The sequence below is a fragment of the Pipra filicauda genome, unplaced genomic scaffold (genome assembly GCF_003945595.2).
Source record: "Pipra filicauda isolate LSUMZ 115617 unplaced genomic scaffold, ASM394559v2 scaffold59_size3379749_pilon, whole genome shotgun sequence".
NCBI lineage: Eukaryota > Metazoa > Chordata > Aves > Passeriformes > Pipridae > Pipra > Pipra filicauda.
In genome coordinates this window covers 163466-178178 of record NW_024104753.1, presented here as the reverse complement: position 1 = coordinate 178178, position 14713 = coordinate 163466, and the positions used below count along the sequence as shown (strand labels likewise).

At 40.9% G+C, this 14713-nt stretch overlaps 1 protein-coding gene across 2 annotated transcripts in view; it reads right to left on the bottom strand.

The window, feature by feature from the left end:
• Window positions 1–14713, bottom strand: part of LOC113987260 (SAM domain-containing protein SAMSN-1-like) — an 83948-nt gene that overhangs the window by 10560 nt on the left and 58675 nt on the right. For both annotated transcript variants that reach the window (XM_027719798.2, XM_027719800.2), the window contains 5 exons: window positions 7474–7545; window positions 6737–6892; window positions 4659–4779; window positions 3096–3247; window positions 653–859 (listed from right to left, as the gene is read on the bottom strand). In XM_027719798.2, the coding sequence (XP_027575599.1) occupies window positions 653–859; window positions 3096–3247; window positions 4659–4779; window positions 6737–6892; window positions 7474–7545 (708 nt within the window). The remainder of the gene's footprint in view (window positions 1–652; window positions 860–3095; window positions 3248–4658; window positions 4780–6736; window positions 6893–7473; window positions 7546–14713) is intronic.

Genomic DNA, 14713 nt, shown 5'->3' with positions numbered 1-14713 from the left:
CAGAAGGAGCCCTTTGATACAAGCAAGGGTGAGAAGGTGGGGCAGCCCCCAGCCATGCTGTGTCACACGTGGTCCCCCTTGAGCTCTGTGTCGACTCAGTATGAAACTCTGTGCGTGCTCCAGGGAAATGAGTGTTTGCATCAGCAGCAAAGCAATTACCGTTATTAAAAATGTTACCTGTAAATCATGACCCCATTATGCTTTGATGCTCAGTCGAGAACTAGGGTTGCAGAGATGGAGAAAGAAGCAACATGAGCATAGTGCAAAAAGACTATTGCTCCCTAAAGACCAAAAGAAATTAGAAACGCAAATTCTAGATTTTGGCACTGGAGTCAGACTGCAGTCCTGTCCTCAGGGTGTCCACAGTCACACACCTCCTGCACTTAACACACAATTGCAGTCAGGGTACGGTGACCTGACAAGTCACCGCTGTGCCTCTTTGTGTGGAGCCTCTTAGCCTGACCAGATGAGGTGATAAAATGCGGTTCTATAACCACTTGTGTCAGATAAAAGACAGATAGGAAGCTGCCTTGCTTTGCTGACATCAAAACTGTTGAAACCTGCCCTTCTACTCCTGCCTGTAAATGGCATCCGAACCCGAGCACACAGAAATGAAACATTACACGAAGAGCTGGGAAATGTGCTGGCTGACCTGCAGGCGGACACATTCCAGGAGCTCTTGCAATGTTTTAGGTTTGGTCCTTTTGCTTCCTCGGTGCTGGTTTATCTTTCTGGGTGCAGCTTCTTCTTCCAAGATAATATCCACGTAAATGAACTTGAAGTTTCCTACTTTGTTGTTCAGCATGCCTGTCCATATGCCCATGGGGGTTTTACAGATGATATCTATAATGTCTCCTTTCTAGAACAATAAAAAAAGCACACCACTGCTTATACCTCTGGTTTGTTATCTGCAGCTTTTCCTTTCTGGATCAAAAGTCATCATTTTAAAAATTATCTAGATTTAGCACCACTGCTTTTATAAACTCTCATGAAAATAATTACAGAAAACTGAGCTAGCCCTTATCTCCATACCTTTGTGAAAGAAAGGTGGTCACAAGCAGCCCCCTTCACCATTTTTGTGCTCCACTTGCATGCGGTTGCATCAGCAATCAACTTTTGCCATGGACAGTGGGAACAGATTTTGCAAAAGGCAAGGGATCCCTGTGAGGTTATTTTCTGAATTTGTGCTAAAGCATTCACACAATAATCTTATTATCCAGCCCCTAAAGGGGCTTCAAAAACCAATAGCTGAGCTACGTGAAAGGTGAACTTACCCATTTTACAGTAAAAAACACTGGCTACATTTCTCAAAGGCAATAAAGAACATTTAACTCCCTTAATACCTTCCTATCTGTCCTTCCCAAAGGATTGACAAATTTTCCCACTATTATTACCACAATTGACAGAGAAAATAGTGGATGGGGCCTTAGCAGACAGATCTAGAGACTTCAGTTCTTCACACTTGTCCACTCACTAGGAAATACGAGTGCTAAAAAAGAGTGACAACACAACTACTTGAAGAGGGCTTTTTGGCAAAGGTGTTCACAGCCACACTGTGGGAATCAAAGCCTCAGCTCAGCAAAAAAGTCACTGAGTAATTCTCGTAGCAAAAAGGCTCCCTTTTAAGTCATACACCCCACACAACTTGCTCTCAGGACCTCAAAATTGAGTCCTGCCTCTTTGGCAGGTATCACAGAACTTATGAAAATGTTGAAAATCTTTGAAGAGTCATCCAACAAACGCCAGCTTAATTTGGCATTCTGTTACAAAGTTAGAAATCAAACACAGTTTGTTAAAAATATATGTTAACGACTACAAAACTTTTAAATCTTTTCTGGTCTGGTCAGGAAACTGGAAGTCAAGTGGTCACACTAGTTTTGGTAGAAACCCAAGTACAAAACTGACTGTGTTCTGGTGACCTGGTTTTGTTAGAATATGGAGCTCAGAGCTGTGAGCACGTTTGAAACGGAAACTAAACAAACATTTGTTTAAAGCTCTATAAGCACACATGTTGTTCTACACACTCATGCAGGCTCAGGAACTTCAGATGTGGATGCAGATCAGGATTAGTCAGTGGCTCTAAGCCAAGCTGCAGACGCACTTTGAATTCAGATTCACTGAAATCTTGTGAAATAAATATGGGGGTTTTCAACCATAAGTACGAGTTTATAATTCTAAAATACACTATCCTAGTGACTAAAAAAGGGATTTATATGAACCCACAGATATTTGCTGTTTTACAGTTAAACTGTTTTAAAAGAAATGCCCTAGATGTCAGTGGAAGTGGAGTGCAAATGGTGAAGACTGCAAGTACCAGCATTGCAATGGCTGTAGGTTAGGCCAGAGAGGAGAAGAGGAAGTCTGCATGAGATACAGATGGGAATTTTGACAAAAAGAAGAGGCTGTGAAAAAGAAAAGGTCCTGAAGTATGAATATAATCTGGATATGAAGGTGCTAAAGAGGTCCAGATCTACAGACATGAGTAGTCAGAAGGATGATGATATTGGATGCGTTTGTGAATAGGAGAAGAAAAGGGCCAGATTTTTTATAGTAATGTTCACCTAGGCCCACATCTGTTGTTCCTTTTCCTCACTCACTCAGCCCGGACACCCCTGCCGTGTCTGGGCCAAAGAAAGTTCATAGTTCAAAGCTAGGCTTAAAGAAAAGCTTTGTGGAAAGGCAAACATCTTCTATTTAAAGACAGTGGGTGCCACTGAGCTTCTGATATATCCTGGTTGTGACTGAAAAAGCTGGGGAGACAACTTCACACCCCAGGAGATTTTAGTCTTACTCCAGACCTAGTATGTGGGAAGCAACATGTATGTTACTCTGAGGAAAGCTGTGGTATCTACGTAGATGCCATGATGGAGTATCCACCTGGAATCTATGCTTTAAAAGGCCTTTAACAGGAGTTGGCTTTGCAGCATTGTCTGAACTAAGTCCTTACAAAAGCACTGCAAAACCAGATGGGTCTTGCTTTTAGAGTGTTACATGTGTTTAACAGTTAAAAATGCATCAGTAAACATATTCTTCACATGTAATAAATGCCCCCCCTGGCATTTCTGGGAAATAGGAAGTCCAAGTGGTTGTCTTACCTTGATTTTCAGAGAGTCAGTGTCATAAGGACTTGGTGTGAAGTCAGTGTGGACTTTGGCCCGGCCGCAGAAGGGGCCACTGTAGGGGACCTCATCATCAAACCGGAGGCTGTCTCTGTTGCTCGTTCCATCTGAGCAGCTGGTCACCCCACCTGAAAGACAGTCAAGTTGAGAGATCTCCTGCACCAAGTGCCCAGACATGCAATTCTGCCCAGCAGCCGACAGGAAAGTGTTTAAAAACACAGAATCAGAGACAGAGCGTACTCTGTGTGGGTTTGACATTTTCCAGGATAAATACATTCAATAAAAATCATACTACAAGAGACCAAAGAAAATGGGTAGGAGATCTTTCATTAATATCTTCCCTACAGCAATCTTTTTCTGGTGATGATACTAATAGACTACACATTTTACTTACAGACTTTTTGAAATATTACCTCTGCAGATTAATAATATGTACCCTAAAAGTGCAGTTTAGGGAATTAATTCTGCTGAACTTCTCCTGTTTATTCAGAGAAATGAAAACAAGTACTGTAGAAGTTATTTTATTTCATTACAGAGCTAGCTGAAACATCAAAGGAACCTGCATTGCAGGGGGAAATTTTAATCTTATCAACATTTCTGCCTGTCATTTTATCCAAGTTGAGCAATAAAATATCGGCAGAGTAATTCAAGCAAATTTGAGCAAGCTCTGCAATATCCCATCCAAATATGTTTTTAGATAAGAGCAGCAGCGTGTTGGAAGTAAACTCCCATATACGATTTTCACAAATCACATCATAGAAAATGATCATAAAAATGGTTTTGTTTGAAATGATTGCTTAAGTGCACAGTTCCATCTCAGGGCCAGATTAACTGCTAAGTGCAAATGGTGTGGACTGCAGCTCCAGTCTGCAGTCAGGGCTCAAGCAGTGCCTGCAGGGGTGGCACTGCAATGTCATCATGGCTAACTCTGGCCTGCCCAGCCAATGGCCACAGCAGACCAGCACATGGAGAGGTGAAGGCAAACTTCTCATTAGAGGTTCATCCACCCTCTGGCCAAGACTACCCTGTTGGGAGGGGTTTCAGTGGGTTTCAAGTGAGCTGTGTCTCTCTGCATCATGACCTGAAGCTGCCAGGTCAGACCCCCACCACCTGTCATCTCAGAGAGACCTCTCGCTGTCTGCCTCTCATCTGCGGGGCAAAGGATGAACTCAGAGCCACTACTCACAGAGAGGATGTTTTTGTGGCTGCACCCAGTGATTGCAACCCTGTGGGTGACAGCACTATAGCAGTGATAACCCCACAAAAAAATTGTGGCATATTTACCAGCAACATCCCCTATAATCCATGCGATTTTTTAAATTCAGTTAATATTTCCACTCTTGAAAGCACTGAGCTTCTTTCTGGACAGAGCTGTATCTAGCTGCTACCCATTTAATCAATTTACCCATTTAATCAAATTACACTTTTGTCTGCCAGACTGAAGAGCTCTTTACCATCACCAGCTCTGATACTGCAGACTTAAACAATAACTATATTGATCAAATGACTGAATAAGAAGTATAGATATCTTGTACTTACTAGATGAGCTCTGGCCACTGTTCAGACTATAGAGACTTTCCAAAGAGTCACTGGTTTTTAGGGATACCTTCTCAGTGTGTATTCCACCACCAGGATCACTGTCGTCTTTTCCTTCTTCATTCTTTAACACAAAAATCAGATGTTTAGCCCCAAGAAATGTATTTTAGATAAACATATTTTTTTTCTTTTTAAATCATCATTGGAGATTAATTAATCATTGTACTTTATTAAGAACCACTCTGTCAGAGGAAGCATTTTAGAAGTTGAATGCCTGGTACTATGGGTGCCCAGCACTCACCCCTAGAACCTTGGAGAAATTCCCTGTCTTGTCTCTGTCTCACTCACTCTATTCCACCCCTGCTCAAACAGCTACTCTGCTCCTCCCTCTCGAAAGGCTGCAATATACCATGGCAGAGACAAAGGCTTGTAATGGGAAATTTGTAGGTAGCCAGATAAGGTGGTTTTTTTCTGCTTGTCTCGGAGAAGGAAATGTAAAGTTCAATTCTGAAAGCACATGGTGAAGTTCTAGCTGACACAGCTGTGTTTTGCACTGAACTTCTGAAAATTGTGGCCGGGGTGTTTGGGAGACAGCTCTCACACACATATGGCATTGGTGTGTTCCAGCACTGTGCTCACCATGCTGCCCAACATTGGCCTCAAAATCCAGTGCATTTCAGAACTAACAGATGCAGGTTTCTCTCACAAAATCTAATGGTGTATGAAATTGGCCCCTTGAGTTTATACCAATACCTCACACCTCAGGAATCACAAGCCTGTTCAAAACAACAGGACCCATATTCTGGTCACAGGTAAGTTAGAGATGATGTAGCAGCTAAATGAAATAGTGATGAGCTTTCAAAGGAAGGAGTTTCTTCAGAGGATTTCATCACATTGTCAGTGTGCATGATATCCTGATGCAACTGAAATTTCCTGCAGTACTTAGGATGTTACATTATATTTGGGGAAATATTAGTTATTCATTAGTTATAATGATGCAGTGAAGCAAAGATGATGGTGTGTGGATGAAGTAGAGGCCCATACAGGCACATATCAGGCATGGCACTGAAATGAGACTATACTGGTTTTCAACAAGGACCGTGCTTGTTACACCAGCCAGCAGCACAACCCACAGCTTAATCAGGGGGCTGGTATTGATTGTCATCATCTCCTGCAGGAAAGGAGATCATGCTACATGTGTGTCCAACCAGATAATCCATTGAATTTCTATAATGGGAATTGTCACCGTAAATGTGTAGATGGTAAATATAAAAAATAATATAAACAACATGGATTGCCACCTCTCAAAGTTTAGGGGGAAAAAAAAAAACAACCAAAAAACCTAAACTAATGAAATAGGGATCCTTGTCTTTGACCTCCGAAAACTGTTTAAAGGTATCCTGTGAAACACTGTTTTCTACTTGTGAGATTTCTTATTTATTTTCCCTACTTATTTGATATTGACACGTGTGAGAGAGGATGCAGAGCAGGGAGATTTTTTTAGGATTGTTAAGTGTGATAAGTTCTTTTTCCTTATTTTTTTTTTTAAATTTGGAACACACTGACAAAATGTATTGAGAAAACAGGGTTTGCAGTAAGTTTTTATGTTTAATGAGGATAGTTTCACCAAGATTAGATAAGGTAAAAGGAGATAAGGCATATGAGTTATCATTCTCTGGGATGCTGGCTGACCTTTACAAAATGGACATTGGAAATATTTCTTGTATTGAAAGATAAATTCTTCTAATGGGGCTTTTTTTACAACTTCAGTATGAGACTGACGATGGGGTTCAGTCGATACTCCCTTCTGTCCATATCAGGACATTTTTTTGCACTGCTTGTATACATGATCCTTGATGAAAAAGTGAAATTAAGTGATGTAAAACTCCACTTAGTCCCTTACCATGTGGTGCTGTGTGTGTATATGTACACTAACATGCACATGAAAGAAATGGTACACACCAAAAGCTGGTTTAATTCAGTGTGTGTTACCCTGTTGAAACATGAAGGGGAGAAATTCACAGAAAATTTTTACTTCACATGCATTGTCAACAAACACAAGACTCTTAGGTTGTATTTACCATTTCCTCAGAGAGTGCCTTGATGTACTTTTTACCCATCTTTCTCTTCATGGTGAGTGAGATGGCTCTCATCTTCTTACTCAGACTTCCTCCATTATTTGCTGCTTTGGTTTGTACTGTTTCTCCAATGTCACTTATAGTCTCCAGCTCAGAGATCTGTTTTGAAATAAAAGAGTAAGCAATAACTCACCATGAAAGTAAAATGCAGTGTAGTGGAATAGGAATTACAGGGAAATATTAAGGACACTAATACAGTTAGCAGGATGAAAGTCAGTCCTGGCCATTTTCCTGAAATATCATGTACATAAACAGGTTTGCAGCACACCAGTGTATGTGTGAATGAAAGAAAGAAAATATATTTTATGCTAGAAAATGTTGTTTGCCATTATTTATTGCCCCTAATACAAATAAGAATTGAGAGGATTTTTGCAGGGGTCTTGAAAACAAAAGTGACATATTTGTGGGTTACTTGTAAAGTACTGGTTACTTTGGGCATGCACCACTGTGAAGTGCACTTTTGTGGGTTTTTGAAAAATTGTTTCTAATCTTCACACCAAAGCGCTAAAGTTTAGGTGTGATTGTCCTGTTCATTTTGGCAAGGCCTCAATCACCCAGACAGCCTCAGGGACACGAGCAAAGTTCCCACCAGTGTAAAATGTACACGTTAGTTTCCCGATGTTTTTGTATAACTGTCATGGGAAAGAAGTGAAGAAATTAAAACTTTGTGTTATACAGACCTCAGCTGAATCATCTGTCTTTGATATCGAGTGGTGCCTGAAACGGTCAAAGCTTCCAAAGCTGCTTGTGCGCTGTAAAAGAGGAGAAGACAAACCTTGACTCACTGGTGGTCTTTTGTTCTGTTATTAAGACTTAAATACAACTGTCAAGTCATCTGTTTGTGTTAAAAATTCCTCCCATATCAGCGGACCGTGAACCGCTACATCCAGCTAGAAACCAACTAGAAGGTGACTGTGAGGGGGAAAAAAATTGTGACTGTCCAGCCAGAAGCAGAAAAATGAGTAAAGAGAAACAATACTGCTCCAAATACTAATTAGGTAAGGATATGATTAGGAGTTCTTCTACATCTATTTCACATTACTTATACTCAGATACCTATGCACTACTTGTAGGCCAGAAACACTGCTGTCTAAGAGCTCGGGAAAAAAGCTGTTTCCATAAATATGATACAAGCTATAGACCCAGGCACGGTGGTATAAATTGTGACAATTTATACAGTGTACTTTTGCAGCTGGGGAAACTATTTATGGTTCTTTTCCAACAGGAATCAGCAAGGACCACCGAGGATTGTAAATACATCTTGTCTAAAATGCATACGTTGCAGAGGGAGTAACAGAATAATCAGGCAGGCCTCGTGTTTTTCTTCTCAATTGTCCAATTAGAATGTCTGATTTTTAAACACAAATGGGTACAGTTTTTTCCCGTGTCACAGCTTTACTTAGCGGAAGAGAAGCTGCATCACCTGAGCTGTGCATCAAGAGACTGTGAATGGATTGCTCTTACTTCCCTCCAATTTTCACCCTTTCTGCATGCGGATAAGTGGCATGGAAAGCAGGGAAGTGGCACAGCAGATTTTGAGGTGAGAGGTCATACAGAAATACCTGTCAGACATGCCCAGGCAGAGCTGTCTGACACAGAGCTACCCATGGTGGCAAAATGCATAAAATTGACATTGATGGCAAGTCAGAAGTCCCTTTAAGTGCGGCTCTAATAACAGCCAGAATTTGTACATCTATCCACTCTACAGTGTCTTTAAGAGCTTGTTTTTATGTCTTCACCAATACTCAAAGCTAAATCCAGAATGACTCATTTTTTTTTAAGTACTTCACTCTTCCATACTAAATGAAAGTCTTTAATGCAGTATCAGAATTCTTGAGCAGGGTTTACTATTATATACGATGCAATATCATCTCAGTCTATTTTTGAGTATTCAAAATCCCCTCTGGAGGAAAAAAAGAAACCCTGAACTAAATAGCAAACCACAAAATAAATACATCCTGACTGATTTAATAAGTGATTTCAGACTACCTGGCTAGTACAGCTAAGTACAGCTTTTCCTGTACTTATTCATCATTTTGCCTTGCCCCCTTGATTTCAGCCAGACTAGTTCCTTGTTCCATTGCTTTCTTCCCCCACCCCCAGCAACGTGAGTCATCTTTTCATTTCCGCCGGGTTTTTAAAGGACCCATTGTGCCCTTTTCACCTGGAATCTCCAGCTACCTCCTTTTGCTTTCCAAACAGGAACACAAGAGAGCTGTGAGCTCCTGGCTCTACTATTACAGAGTTCCAACCTTCTTCACCAGGCAAAACTTTCCATGAGGTAGCCTCAGAAGTAACTGAGGTAGATCATCCTTTGGGCAACAAAAGAGGAGGAGAAAAGGACTGTTTTAATAGGCTGTCCCTTTACCCGCCTTTGCACTGCAGTCACACAGGCATGGACCTGCTTCCAGAGAAGTTAAGGAGAAATCTCTCAGCCATGGGTGTTTCCACCCAGGAAGGACCCCATCTTTTTCAGTCCCTGCTCATAAATCACAAGGTTACTCTCCATATTAGTTCCCTTCTCTTGCATGCAGCCACTTTTAAACTAAAAGTAGTTTGCAGAGGAAAAAAAAAAAATGACAAAAAACCCTACAGGAAGCCATGTGAAAATACTTTGTCTTAAAATCTCCATTTGAGAAGAATAAAATCAGCATCCTCTGGAACACAACAGAAAATAAAAGCTCCTTGCTGTTATATTTCCCTGTTTTCCCAAACTTATTTATTAACCTGCTTTGCCACCTTCCCCAAAAAAATTAATGTCAACATAGCAGGGGGAGAGGCCTGAGCACAGACAAATGGAAGAGAAAAGTGTACACACATTCTGGCTCCATGTTCTAAGCAGTGCAGCTCAAGAGAAAGAGAAATAACATTTTTTTTTTCTCCCCTACATTTCTGGGCACATCTAACCTGAAAAATATTTCCAGCCAAAGGTTATTTGAAGAAACTGACCCAGATTTGTGAATATTTTTGGACAAGTAAAATGACATTCACTACTCACTGAGAGGAAAAAAAAAAAAAGAAAAAAAAGAAAAAACCCACACAGCTCTCCTCTTAATTGATTGTAATCTCTCAGAAAATCTCTGTTGGCTAAACATTGTGGTTTTGTTTGTTTGTTTTTACCTTGTGAAATCTAAAAGGACAATTTGGATTGCACACTTTAATTTTATCTAAAATTCCCATAAAGAACTTTGCTATCAAGTAGATGAACAATATCCTGTGACAAGGGGTTAGCTCAATAGTATGATATAAAAACACAGCCCCAAGGATTATGGTTCTATTAGACAGGATTAACACCTTTCACTAGCTTGTCAACCCAGCCAAATGTGCCCTGAAGCATGGAGTGAGAGGGATAGAGAGGGAGGCTGGGATTCACAGCAATACTGGGAAAGTATAAAATACTCTCCCACAGCGATCTCTAAACATACACTGACCTTTCTGTTGCATTCAATCACTTCAATATGTCTAGTAGGAATAACTGTATATTAAAGTGCAGATGTGCTGCAAATACTTTAAAAGGAACAAGAGGAAAAACATTGTTTATTGTTGGTATTACCTATAAACAGCTTGAGCACAGGGAAATCAGTTATTCGTTTTCAACCCTCGAAACAACCTTATATCCTACATGTGCAGAAGCCTTGGGCTATTTCGTAGTGTACTTCAATGTTGCTTCATCCTTATTAAATATTAATAAGGGTTACAGGATGATTTCCACTGTTGTAGATAATGGTCTTGCTGCACTGGAGAGCACTAAATAGGGCTGCTTCAGCAGTTCTCTATACTAACTTTTTCCATTAAGTAATCAATAGGCACCACCTTTTAAAAACATATCCAACCCCATTATACTGATAACGAAAAGCAGATTTAGGAGCTCCTGGCTGCAAAGAGAATGGAACTATTAGTTTCAGTAGTGTCAGTCACTGCATTAGCATCAGGGAACACCTACTTTGTGAAGATAGGAACAGGCCTTATTTCCAGGTGAAGGGAGGCTTTTAAAGTAAATGCAAAGCTACCAGGAGAAAATACGCTATTGACTTTTGATACCATCCTATAAAGTTAAGTGGTTTTTCTCGCTTGATTCATGCAAGAGCTATCAGTGGATATGTTGAGCAAATAGGAATTTGCTCAGTAATATCTAATGGAGGCGTGGGTAGGGGACAAACAACTGTGTTTTCCCACACAAGGACCAATCAAGTAATTTCTATAAATCAATGCACAAACTTTCATCCCTTCCCTTTCAGTATCAACATAATAAAAAATATCAAAGATGCTTTTCAGTATTTTAAATCCTCCTTCCATCTTCTCCTATATTGTTTATTCCCTGAAATCCAGGAACTTTAAATAATCCTTTTAAAGGGATAAGTGCTATGTAATTGTCGTTTATTTTAATTTGGACAGTCTGCAGTTGATGGTTGGGTTCGTCTGTAAATACCCTATAGTTTTCCCCAGAAAATAGTATGGTATGGTATGCAAATAGTAAAACAACAACAACAGGTTCTGAAATACATGTCTTTCAGTTATAAAACATTCTTCCCTCGTAGGACATATTATAGAAGTCAGATAGTTCTTATGAGAAGCTAGTCAGAGCTTCTCTGTGTCTAAAGACAACCTTTGAGCCAAAACTGACAGCAGTTATCCTGCTAAAAATTCATTATAGGTGATATTCATCTCATGTTTTCCATTGGACAATTCACGCTGCTCAGAGATCTGGTTCCCTACTGTGAGAAATTCTGGCCCATTTTATTTTGGTTCAAGTCCTGTTCAAAATATCTTTTAAGTCCAGCATGATGCAATGGCTTTGTACTGACCCTCTCACACAAGTCAATCTTTTCCAATTCCTCCATGCATTTTCATTTTTAGCTTCCATTCACCCTCAGACTACCCAAACTGTGTAAGCTGTATAGGGGCAAATGTGGCCACTGGGAGTAACAAAAAGGGAACTCAGCATGTTGCTCAATTTCCTTGCGTGCCACAGACGTTTGTCTTCTTCCCTCTCTCTTGGAAGAAGCCACAGCAGCCCTCAAGAGAACAGCCCGTTCTTGATGCTCTGATGGATGGAGACAGGTGGAGATCAAAATTTCGTTCATTTCTTCTGTTTGCTAATTGTCCTAGTCCCTTCAGAAGGAGGAAACTACTCTGAAAATGCAATTAAGAGTTACCAAGTAGGGATGAATATTTCCACTCTGCTAGCTTATCTTGTTGCATAGATAATCAAAAGAATTGTCTCCTACTTTCCTAGATGGCAAGATGGCAGTTTTTAGCTTTTTGGATGTTCTGTGGAAAATAAAAAAAAACAACCAACAAACCCCAAACAACACCACTACCAAAAATCCCCTCGGTTCTGTATAAAGAATGAGAATTTGCATACAAGACTAAGCAACTCTCCAAGGAGTAAGAGAAGCAACAATAGAGAAGACACCATGACCTTTCTACTTCAGGGATTTTTTTCCTTTTTACACATTAGTGACACATACAGAACTTCTGACCACTAACCAATCTATTAATATAACTTTATGGCCCACACAAAACATGGCCTAAACCCTGTACTTCACCAGTCAAAAGCAATAAAAAAGATACATCTTGTTCTTGCTAACTCAAATAGAACAATCTACTGAATTGGCATTTTTAACTGGCTTAAAAATGACTCTGTAATTTTATCGTGGCCTGGTATTCAGTAACCGCATGGAGGTGGGGAGAGAGGGGAGCAAAGTGGACTTTGAGCAAAACTGCCTCATTTTAATGATGGGAAAGGGCTGGAAAAGAAAAGCTGGATTAAATAACGAGTTAATCGTGCCTAACACTCCTCCAGGTGAACAAACCGTGCTCTCCAAAGTAAACACTGAGCAGCTGTTTTATCAGCACCTCTACCTGGTACCAGCCTCGGTCTCTCAAGCCTAAAGCTCCGCTGACACGAAGCACGTAGTTCCAGATAACCCAGCCCGCACGTCAGAGTTTCCACCAGAAACCCGTCTCGAGCGCTTTCAAGGGGCACCTCGCACAGGGCAGGCCCTGGGGCAGCTGAGAGCAAGGGGGAAACTACCATTCCTGAAGTTCAACGACACTGAGATAGCTTGTAAGGTCTGTAAGTCTTCCTCAGGAAGAGGCAAGCCAGGTGGGATGTCTGAGCAAAACGGCAATTTCATCTGGCAAAAACTGTGCCGTGTTGATTAAACAAGTTTGTGAGGAACTAAATAAGGAAGTAATTTAAGAAACGTCAGTCTTAACAGTAGGAAAGTTTTGTGCAAGTGACTGTTGCAAAATGTGCAAGGGGGGGAAGGGACCTGATTCTTCTTTCTTTAAATGAACATTGACCCTGAATTTTGAGCACCATCGTTCCTGCCCAGTTACTGCAGAGCACTCTCAGTTCCCGGTGAGAAAAGTCACTTCAAGTGCTCTTCTGGCAGTCTGTCCAATTCTGGGAGTGTGCACACAGGTATTTGCAATAATTATGTAATTAAGACTTTATTATTTATATGACATTTAATTAAAAGTGACTTTCAGTGGCACACAAAACCATGAAAAGAAAATGACTTTAAAAGAAGGTTAAGGATGTGTGACAAACTCAAAGGAGCTATGAAAATGACAGTTAAGGATTTGGCATGATGTGCACTTCTACCTCCCTGGTATCCTTTTTTTTTACCCTTGATTTACACATGGGCAGAAACATCATTGAGGGACGAGCCTTGAAATCCACCCTCCACAAAACCATCATCACTGCAGTAAGGAGAGTGCTGTCTGAGAAAAGATTGGTTAAACACTACGTAAGCATTGCAGGCTTTGATCTTTAATCTCTTAAATACCAACATCTTTCCTCTCCTGAAACTTTCTCCTCTTCAAACCAGATGAATTGGCAGACGAATTCTCATATTTTAAAAACGAATCACCTAGCTTCAATTAAAGCCCTTCCCCTGCTTACTTATACAGCATGATTTTATTAATGCTGTGTGTTATCTAGGTCCTGACCTTGCAGGGTTTGGCTGGGTTTCCTGTGCGAGAGAAATTACTCACAAGCACGTTTGCAGGCTTTCAGTGAAGACAAAAATACTTAAATGCCCAGTGATGAGCTTGGAAGAACACAGCCCCCAAGGGCTCAGTTTTGAAGGGACCCCCGTGCCTGTCCAGCACACCCGGAGTGGGGCAGCCACCACACTCCCACAGAGGAGGTGGGAATGTGACTGCCATGAATGCTCAGCAGAAGAGGCAATGAAGAGCCTACTCGTGGTGCTGCACATAAACCACACTCAGAATAGCCCGGAGAGACACAGCCTGCCTGAGGGGTTTCCTGTTCCTTTTGGAAGCCCGAGCAGTGGCTACAGCTGCCGACTGTAGCGCGCTCACCTACCCACTGTGGAGCGGAGCAACACAGGACAGGCAGAAAATACTCCTGCCTGGTGAGACAGTGGTTTGGTCAGAGCCTCTTCAACTTGACCATTGCACCACAAGATCCTCCACAGAGGTTATTTCAATGGCAGCAAGACCTTCCTTGCCTACGTTATGCTTTGCTCAAGCGTATCATGGGAGCTGTCCTGCCTCCAGGGAGTCACCGAGGATGCAAGGCAGCTTGTGCATTCCTTGCCAAGGAAAAGGACATTTTCAGTGGAAGGTGTTCCCTCAAATGACCTTCTAGATGGGAACAAGATTAAAAAATAACCTCTAAGTCACGGTCAAATCTGACCATCCCAAAAGCTCATTTGTTTTTGTTTTTTTTTTTTTCTGAAGAGTAAGCAAACTTTAGAAAACCCTTATACAAGTTTTACTTCCATACTGCAGTCTTACCCTTGACAACAGGTAATAACCAACAATCAGCTAATTCTAAGAAAGTTGGTGGAGAGGGGGAGAAAGAAAGTTAGTTTTTATTACTTTTAAATGAGTGTTTGATACATCATGTTGGTTCCCCTGATTAATGTTCACAGCAAACTCAGC